We start from the raw sequence: 10,647 nt of genomic DNA on the forward strand, positions 1-10,647 counted from the left end.
GTTTGCCAACAGAATTTACTTTTGCCTTTACCAAATTTGACGAAATCGGAGATATAGCAAGCAACCCTAACAGCTTGCTTTTGTTTATGAGTGGTTATGTTTATGAGTGGTTTGGTTTATGAGTGGAGGGCGCAACATACGAAATGCACGTGCGTGGTTATTTTTGTGAAGGTATGTCACACATTTTGATAAAATGGGTGGCGGAGGAAAAATGGGATGTGTATCCCGTCCGCGCACTCGCCGACACGAATGTAGGTTATAGGTTTGTGGCCCAGGAGGGCGCAATAAAAAAGTTGCAGGGCAGCATCCAGGACGTCTTTTGGGAGGAAGGCCAACCAGCGGCCACGGCGATCCTACTCAACTGTGGTAAGCATTTATGTTATGTTATATGTTTGCATCTATATATACCGCCATACTTTAAAGCACCCATTAAAGATCGCAAGTGATGCTGGCACTGTCAGAGAGGCCTAAAACGGAGACGTAACTATCACCATATTCAAGTGCTATAACGACACTCCATGTGTCGTCTCTGTTAGCGCAACGAAATGATCTTTACGGCAAACGTTTATAAAGTGTACAGATTATTTGGTCCTGCTCGGTGCTTTATTATGCTCGGCTCATGACGTTTTAGGCTTTGACAAGGGGCATTGCCTCCTCTCACTCCCTGTGTATGTATTTGTCGAGTCCTTGTTTAAGCACTTGCTATTGCGCAATATTTCTTGCAGGGAGCCCGCAAGCCCTTGAAAAGAAGAGGTCGCGGCTTGTCGCTGGTGCGGGCGCAAGCATTTCAACGGCAGAAGGGGTTCGTATAAACCCCACGTGGGCGCAGTGTTGAATTACGCTTCATGAGAGAAACTAACCATGTTTTAAACTTGTTGCATGCATTTTGTTGCAGCTAATAACACTACAATGTTTAGAAAAGATGGGATTACGCCGTTCTTAGTATACAATCGCGGGTCCACGTGGTGCTTACGGCGCACGTGCGTGGGCATTTTGCAGTCACCCCCCTCTTAACAAATCCGACTAATTTCCAAAAGGGCTGAAGGAGATTCTCGCATCTGAGGGTACAATAATAGTTAATGGAAATACTACAAATTCTCACTAGGTCCAGGTTTTACTAATGTATTCAGTGACACTGAAACAAGGAAATGCACCAAAATATTTTTTAACGCTTACATAAAGATAACTTATGTGTCTAATTACTTTGTGCTTAAAACCCTTTACTGCTTGAATTTTTGTTTTCCTGTGAAAAGCGGCGGCCGCATTTCTATGGGGGTGAAACGCAAAAACGCTCGTGGTGGCACGGTAAAGATTCCCAGGTGATCAAAAATAATCCAGACTCCCCACTGCGGCATACGTGAAAATCGGATTGTGGGTTTTAGCACGTAAAACCCCATATTTCTTAGTATGTTTGAGCAAACATCAAATTTTAAAGAAATGCATGATTGCCAAATTTGACACATACATGAAGAAAGGAAGCATAGGGTTAATTAGCTGTGGTTGGAATTGAAATGTAGAAAAGGGAAATTAAGGTGGATAAAAAGGCCTTGTCTAGATAAAAAGACCAAACCTAATGCAAAGGTTGTGGGTTTTGTCCCCACCACAAACAAGTAATCTTTTCATCCACTTCCTTTTCCTTCATTATTTTCTACATTCCAATTTCAGTCACAACTAATTACCCCTGTGCTTTCCTTGGCTTCATTACCTGTTGGTTTTATATAAACTTGCACATGTCATATATGATACACCATGCATTTAACTTGAAGCTAAACATTTCGACAGAATTACCTATCTGGTTGGGAAAATTGATTGACTAGCCCGACGTTTCGGAACCAATTTGGCTCCTTCTTCAGGGGGTATTCTTCGGAGGTGGCGGCCGCCTCTGAAGAATACCCCCTGAAGGAGCCGAATTGGTTCCAAAACGTCAGGCTAGTAAATTTCCTTATTTGGTTAGAGTCAATCTCTAAGTCTTAATCATGCATTTAAGGCAGTATCTGAGTTGTGGAAAACGTGCAAGAAATGGGTCACAACCATTGAAAAATCTTTCAGCAATGTTTTAAAATTTGTGTATTCTCGTAGATCTATCTGGTGCAAGTTCCGTTAAACTTGGCAGTAGTGGGAATTCGGCTCTAATTTGCGCCTACTGGAATTTGTGGCCCCATATTGTTTCAAAAGGGTCCTTTTTTCCTAAATTGCGCCATTGCTGCATCACGACGTAGTTTTGTTGGGGCGAAATTTGGGAAGCTAGCGCACAGTAGACATTGCAATACATGGCGGCGCTACATTCATTTGCTGCATTGATGCATTACGTCACACTAAGATCGCCATTGTATCAGGGGACAGAATTCAATTGAAACCTATTTTTATGCACCAGCTGTGAGGTTGTGAGTGCAGTAGTTTTACACATCAAGGGCTGATATTAGTAGTGCCCTGTAGACTAAAAGGTAAACAATGTCCACCGCTTATTCCTGTTGCTTGCTTGCAACTATATTCATTGCATCATATGACTTAGTTTACAAGAGAAAAGGAGGTTTTAAATTTAGCATCAGGCTTTGTAAATGCATGCATGTTAAGGAGCTAGGAGTCTCTGGTGCATACTTTTTATCAACTATATTTTTGGTAGTAGTGTAAGAGTGCAAAATGTGCATCAAAAGAGATGATAGCTGTGCAAGCACGGCATTGATCACATTGTTGAATAAAGAATTTCATTCTCTGTTAGCAACCAGGGGCTACGCATACGTGATGAGTAATGAGGGGCATGAGTTCTGATTACATGTTTTCCAGTCTTCACGTGATATGAAATTTCGTTTCCAAGGCAAATGGTCGTTCTGTTCTCTTCCTCTTTTTCCTTAAAAGTACCGAAAACATTCAGTCACTGACAAGCATTCAAAAACCAACCTCCAGAAGTAATCCCCAGTTATGCTACTGGCTGAACATCTGCACAATTTTTTTCTATCTCTTTGATGCCTGAGAATGCATGCACTCTCATGATTTCAGAATGGGGCTTGCAGCGAATGTGGGATGCAAGTGCACCAGCTGAAGGAGGAAAATGAAGCCTTGAAGGCTGAAATCCAAAGCCTGAAGAGGCTTCAGGAGGAGCACAGCTATCTTACTGGTAAGCACCTTATAGCAGAAGCCATATGCCTACTCATACTTCAGTTTACTTATGACGCTTTAAGGCACATAAACTACATGCAGGTCAGCACTACATGTTGGTTTTGTTCCCCTTAGGATTTTTAATGCATGAAACATTCATTTTTCTGAGCGCTGCATTCCTTTCTTGCAGCATACGTAATATTGGTGAATGCCAACTGTAACAAAGTCTTGAACCATGTCAAAAGCCTTTTTTCAGATAATTTTGGCATAGAGCAGCCTCTGTGCAAAATTTTACTTTTGAAATATGAGCAGAACTAGCAAAAATATTTGGTAGGGGAAACGGCGCGTAAGACGAGGACAATGAGATCGGCAACACATGCGCTGTGTTGTTGATCTTTCATTGTCCTCGTTTCCCCTTCCAAATGCACCACCAACTAGGCCCACATCAATCCCTCATATAGCAAAATACCTATTTTAATATTCAAGCTGAAAAGATAAAACGCCGCCATTATTGCTCTGTAGAAGTTTCGCATCACTTAAGACACTGCTCCTCGACGTAACCTCCGAGATTTAAACGCTGCACCTGTGCATTCTAGGCCACACTGCTGCGTAACGCAGACGCCATGGCCGGCATGAAGTGCTGCAATGAGCCCTCTCGCCATAGTAGACACTTGTGAGACCCACATGTTCTGATTAGTCTGTGGCTCTCCAGGCATGGCAACGTGAGGCCAGCCTCAGTCGTGACAGCTTGCAACTGCCTGCAGTGCACTAAAAAATCTGACATAACATGCTGGGACTTAAAATTATGGCGAGGCTGTTAAATGCATGTATCATCTGCTTAGGTGATGTTTAAAGGCTGTTAAAAAATATTGTACAATTACCAGCTCTGCTGCTTTGCCAAGATTGGTTCAATGGTATCTATTAATCATATATAGCAAATTTAACAAGAGTGACATTTTATTTCAGCTGACCTTTGAAACATTTTACTGTATAATTTGAGCAACCGTCTATGTTCATTTTAATAATAAAACTTGTTGCTGGAAAAGTTATTTCACATTGCTCAGGAAAAGGTACTGTGCGAAGCAGACAAATACGGGAAGAGCAAGACAAAAACCAGCACTAAATTTCATCAGCATTTTTTTCATAGGCGATATCTTAAAGGGATGCTAACATGATATTTTCGACTTAATTTCTTCGTTAAATGAATGTCCTAGACCTCTAAATAGTGGAAAGAAATTGTGACATGCCTCAAAGTACTGTTAGTTATCTCGTATTTCTGAGCTAGGTTTTGTTGCTGGGGGATATGGTGTTGTGATGTTATGACACAGTATGTAAGAACAGGACATTGCAACGTTTTGACATTCGCTTTAGCTCATTTGGTCGTTTTCTGTGCTGCTACATTGGCCGTCAGAATGAACAGTAGCATGTCGAGCAAGTCCACGAGTTATATTGAGGTGATCGAACAAGCTGGAGCGAGTGTCAGAATGTCACAATGTCCTGCTCCCACGTGACCATGTATCACAACACAGTATGCTCCTTGGAAATGTAACTGAAACTGACTGTAGAAAAGCTACCATAGTAAATTATTTAGGGCGCTCTGAGGCATTTCACATTTTTTTTTCTGGGGTTTACACAAATGCACCATACAGCAAAAAGAAAATTGATGCAATTATGACGTCGGTAGCCCTTTAAGCATGTATATAGGTGAAGTAGGTGCTTTGTGTAAGAGGGATGTTCTTTTCTTACTGAGAGGTTCTTGCATGGCTTATTGCAGTGATGCAGCAATGTATTTTATATTTCGCCAGATTTTAAATAATCCTAATATCTAATCAGCTCTTGCTGTTTCATAATTCCTTGCTTCAAAATGTGCACACAGGGGTGGAATTTATGCATAAAGTGCCATGAGAAGGAACACTGTAGTTCTAAGATTTAAATTTATGACTAAAGACAGCACACAATCAGTGTTTACAAAAAACCAGGACATATAAAAAATTGTTTTGAATAGCCAACTAGAAGTGGTATAGAGGCATTGCCTTGGCATGTACCACCCGGGCAGTCAGAAAATGGGGCCACCACATAGTAGCAGAAAGCTTAGAACTGCAGATAAATAGGGTATACCTGAACAGCATGTTCGCAATATCCCAAATATATAAAGCTGGCAATTAATGACCACACGAAAAAAAACATGGGTACAAATCTGGAAACCTGTAATTTTACCGTACAACCATAACCTGTCACACAAACGAAAAGTAATGTGCAAACCAGTTAATGAGATAGAAAAGGTGGAAAGCCAAGATGCTTGCGAAATGAAACTCGGGTGGAAGTTTGGAGAATATGCCAGCAACATTTTTTATAGGATTTTCCTGTCATGCAGCAAGGACAGATTGGGTGTTGTATCAATGAATAGCTATGTGAACATGGGTACATGTGCCAGCAACTTAGTGTAAACAATGCAAATGTTCTGCGCTGTCAGAAAGAACAAAAATTGTGAGCACGAAAAGACCACTAGGAAGAGAGATTTAGGAAGCATTCATGATGTGATAACAAAACTTGCATAAGCACTCCTTTGATTTTGCTCACGCACGTCGAGGACAGATTTTGTAACAGTGCACCTCCGAACGATCAAAAACATCTGCATCGTAAGCCAGAGTTGTCCCATTCTTTAATCAACATAGAATTAAATTTTTTTTGCTGTTCACATTCTTCTTTTTTTCTTTGTTTTTATTAGGTAGCTGCTCACATCCCCCACTTTTCACCATATATACGTCCACTTCATTTGAATTTCAGTCAGTTGTGTGCTCTTTCATTCAATCAGCTGGGTTCTCCCTATTTCATTCATTATGTTTCCATCTAAACATATTGGAAGAAAACTGTAAACACTGTGGAGTGCAATTTCAGTGGGTGCACATGGCTTTGAGAATTTGTAATGTGTAGCATATTGTGATGAGAATGTGCATGTGGGTATCGACACATGAACAAGCCATTTGATATGAAGAAATGAAGTGCCAAACACAAACTTTAAGAGAGTTTCCTCTTGAGTAGTACATGGTATGTGTCTTTTCATCATCCTATTACTGTGGGCTGTTTACATAATAAATACACATTGAGTACACTTTAAACTAATTTACTTGTAGTGTACAGTAAAGTAATAGAAATTACAAAGAAATATGCCATCTTATTTGTCGCTACAAAAAGAGCTGCTCCCTCTGTAGTAGTGAAACTGCAGCTCTTCTGATGTTCTTGTGTGTTTCTCATGTATCTTGAGTAATTGTTCTGAGCCATTTAATCTGCTCTGAACCACAACTACGAAACCATCAAATTTAGAGCACACATTCATATAAGGCATGGTTAATCTTATGACTGTTTTCTGATGTAGTACTTGTCCCTCTTATACCCATTTCACACAGGCAAATTTAGTGTCGCTTCAAGCAAGTGCACTTCAATGCACTGAGTGTCACTTTGGCAGCGCGCTGCTACGCAAGAAAGAAAAGTGTCCTGTGGAATTGATGACACTAGCAATGGATGAATCAGTAGGCACAACACATGTTTGTTATTTTAAGCATGGTTTTCAAAATAACAGTGCATAATATTCAAAGGAGCATTTAGAATAAATTTTAGTTCTAACGAAGGAGTTCATTGCAACAGCATTAATATTACCGAACAGGGCAAGAGTGCGCATCCAAGGCGAGCAGAGGAAAATTGCCAGATTCCGTTGCAGATGGCACAAGAACTGATTTGAGCATTTGGAGCGTGTTATTGCTGCGCATTGGTTGTATACGAACCACTCTGAGACACCGCTGACCTTTCATGCACTCAGACAATACAGAGAATTGCGTCAATTTTGCATAATCAAGAGCGAGTCTGCTAAAGACGCAAGTGACGCGTAGTCAGCTTGGCTGTAAAATGGCGAAGTTAAATGGACACGCTGTCATGATCCGCTCGATTTATTCGCTAGCTGAGTAAGGGCAGCGTTCGACCTTTACCCACGCTGGATTGTGTCGTTTGAGCGTCTATACGGCATTTGTAGCACGACAAACGTGTCGCCATTATAAATGGCAAGAAACTGTACTATCGCATGTAGCGTCTTAGTCTCCTCGTCCGACCATATCATCATTGATGCACTACTTCCATCCTATGAACTCGGAACAAATGACGGCGGCTGCACAGCTAGGGTGGCTAGCACAGGCATAAACAATTCTACGGTGATTACATTTAAACAGCCGCAGATTGAGAATAGTGCAGTAGCTTTTTTTTTCTTTTGTTTTAAGTATGGCACATATTATTCGCTTTTAACATTTCTAATCACGAAAAAGGTGGTCTAAAGTTACTACTGAATCTGCTTTCAATATTCGTTCATTTATTTCTGAGCCTCTGCTACCGAGACAACGCACTTCAGCGCAGTGTAGTGAGTTTGGACGAACACACTCACTGGCGAGTGTGCTTTGCAGCAAGTGTCGATACGCGTTCCCGTGTGGCCGTGTGCGAATGACACTCGCGGCGAAGTGCACTCGCTCAAATTGCACTTAAGTTGTCCCGTGTGACATGGGTATTAGTCACCATTTAGGCAGTTATCAGTTTCCCTAATGTCCTTCTGCAACATAGGGGAACCTCTACTCCATTTCTTAATTAGCAGGCAACCCTGTGGAGGCTACAAGTTGTCCAGTCACCAAGTCTCACTCTGCATATTTCATTGAGCAATTGTTTTGTACTTGCAAAGTAACTCTCGCAAATTACATGTATAACTTGTGGACACAAAATTGCGCCAAATCGTGCTTCAATGACTGACAGATGTGTCGCAATGTTCATTATAAAGTACGAGATATTTCGCTGCATAAGGAATTCGCATTTGGTGCTTTTTCACTGAAATGATCAAAGTACTTGTACACTTTTGTTCAGTGATTGTATTGCTTGCTCATTATGCAGAAGCTGGCAAGATGGTCAAGAGGCTGAAGAGGATCCTCAACAATGTTGAGAAGAAGCAAGACGATCCCGTAATTGCTTGCACAAAGGTACGCTTATTGTGTGCTGCCAGTTGTTTTCCCTTGTTTTTTGGCAATATAGTGTATTCGACGTGATGCCATGAGCAAAGCAAGGTAAAATAAGTGTTTCCCAAGTTGCTGGCCCCTGGATTCACTTTAGATGGTGAAAGGGGTCTGTGTGGACCACTTAAAGACATGCAGTTGTTCATTTGCGATGTGCGACTATGACTAAGATTGATGTCTGGCCGGCGTGGTGGCAGTTGGCAAGCGGTCGCAGGAAGGTTGCTTGTACTATATGCACTTTAGCAATCATTAACAATGACTGTGTGCGATATCATGCTCACTGATGACGGCTTGTATATCTATGGACAACCAGCTGGCAATTACCAAATCCACTTGTGATAAACAATTTATCTTTGTCTCTCGCTGTGTTTTCTTTTACTCGCACAGACGCTTCAATGCCAGTCACTGCAAATAACTCTCAAAGAAATGCCTCTGCAACGCAAACCATGCGATGATGCTGGGAGACACTTGTTTAGCTTATTTGATGATAAATTGTTCACCTTTATGCTCTGTGTGATCAAAAGTGAGCTTCCTAAAGCATCGCTTAATTTTCTTTGTCCAGGTTGACATAGGAGGCGGGACGCTAATTGACAAGAGTGTCCTGGAGCAGCTCAGCCGGGCCTGTGATAGTGGCAGTGGCCCTGGCAAATTTGCCAGGGTACTTTTGCGCCACGTCTTCACTGACGCTGAGCTCCGCGGCAAGTCTCTCTTTGGGGGCAAGGGCTGTCATCTGGGCGAGGCTGTTCAGAAGGAGGCCCTTGACACTGTACGTGTTGAGGCTGTGATAGGTGTGTACATTATTGTATTACAATCATTTAGTCTTAAATAATTATCTAAGAACATGCATATGAAAGGATGTTGCCAAAGCGTACAAAGCCTATTGTGCTTATACCAACTGTACCGTTATCAACTAGCTAAAGTATAGTAAGTGTTCTTAATAATAATGTGAAATGGCAAATAGTTCACATCTTTTATTACTAACATTGTGGCCGTGATGTTATGCACAATTTTTAGATACCTGATAAAACAAATGATTGGTTGAGCTCGACTATTGATCATAGCTGGCCAGATAGCACACATACAGCCCTAGGTCTACTTCTGCACTAGCTGGTTCTGGTGGCACATTTTAAAACATGCTCGGCTATTTGCTATGCGCTACTTTTTTATACCTTTTTTTTCGTTATTAAGAAATGCCTGCAACATTTTTCAAGACTTCTTGGCTTCACTTAACTTTCAAGTAGTACTTATTGCTAATAGTGTCAATATACGTGACTCATGTTGCATGCAAGGCTCACTTTAGCAGGACCTTAGTGACTGCACAGATGCAGAGCCCCATCACATTGGTGTGACAGCCACTTTGCACATGGAGCTGATTTAGTTAATTAGCAGCATGTCTGACCAACACTGCTGTGATGTTTAAGCAGCAGGCTGCACCTACTTTAAAAATGTTGCATGCTTTCTCTTAAACCATTTAAAGAGTTTTACAGAAAGTAGTGGGTTGCAGATGCAATGTTTTCATGTTATTTTCAAGCCTTGCATTTCCATAGTGACCATCAGATAATTTCAAAGGTAATGCTATTTGTAATAATCATTTAACTAAGGAGAACACAAAAATATTACAGGCTTGTTCAGATGAATAATTCGAACGTAAAGCTAGTGTAATCTGCATAGAAGCTTATTTAGTTAATACTGTCTCTGTAGCATCTGGGACAAAGCTCTTGGCACATTTACTGTAGTCGCGTTAACATGAATGCGACAGTAGCGAATAGAATTTCCAAGCACATTTGGGGAAGGCGATGCGATGCCGTTTACATGTAGCGCATTAACACTCCCGAGAAGGGAGCGCCACGTAAATCTACCATGCATCGCCTCGTGCATTAATGCGATGCGCCACTGTCGCATTCATGTAAATGTGGCTAATGACTCATTATAGTGTTCTTATAGCTCCTTATGCAGAACATCAATAGTACTTGGAGCTTCAAGTAGATATTTATTGATTAATTTTCTGGCTTAAGTAAGCAATAATCACTGCTTATTTAATTTGCTGAAGCTGTGCATTGTTCATTTTACTTCATCTTTTTCAGGATACACCTGCTCAAAGTTTCCTGGGGCCAGTGTGCCATACATCAAAAATAGCCTTTCCTCGCTTCTTTCGCGAGAAATAAAATAAGTAAAAGCCTACCTTTTCTTACGCTGTCTTGTTTGTTACTGTTGGCTGCACTTCATATTGAGCCTCAGTAAGCATTATCTTATTACATAAAGTCATTACATTGAGAACTAAATGCAATAACAACTTCATAAAGATACAGTGTGACACAATGAACAGCAAAAAAGTGCAATGAAGACCCCATGAAAAAACAATACAATGAAAATCCAATGAAGACCCCGTAGAAAAACAACACAACAATAATCCAATAGATATACAACAGAATCACGGTGGCCACTTTTTCATGACTGTACAACAAATCCTCCATGAAACACCAATGGAACTTCTACAATTTTTCTGTTG

At 41.0% G+C, this 10,647-nt stretch overlaps 1 protein-coding gene across 1 annotated transcript; it reads left to right on the forward strand.

Moving 5' to 3' along the window:
* Nucleotides 1–486: 486 nt before the first annotated feature.
* LOC125941766 (uncharacterized) lies at nt 487–10,314 on the forward strand. The gene is made up of 5 exons (XM_049659597.1): nt 487–802; nt 2,998–3,115; nt 8,020–8,105; nt 8,701–8,926; nt 10,223–10,314. Exons 1-5 carry the CDS (start codon nt 671–673, stop codon nt 10,306–10,308), a joined length of 648 nt encoding a protein of 215 aa, XP_049515554.1. The 5' UTR covers nt 487–670; the 3' UTR covers nt 10,309–10,314.
* The last annotated feature ends 333 nt before the right edge of the window (nt 10,315–10,647 follow it).

Source organism: Dermacentor silvarum, unplaced genomic scaffold (genome assembly GCF_013339745.2).
Source record: "Dermacentor silvarum isolate Dsil-2018 unplaced genomic scaffold, BIME_Dsil_1.4 Seq234, whole genome shotgun sequence".
NCBI classification, from domain to species: Eukaryota; Metazoa; Arthropoda; class Arachnida; order Ixodida; family Ixodidae; genus Dermacentor; species Dermacentor silvarum.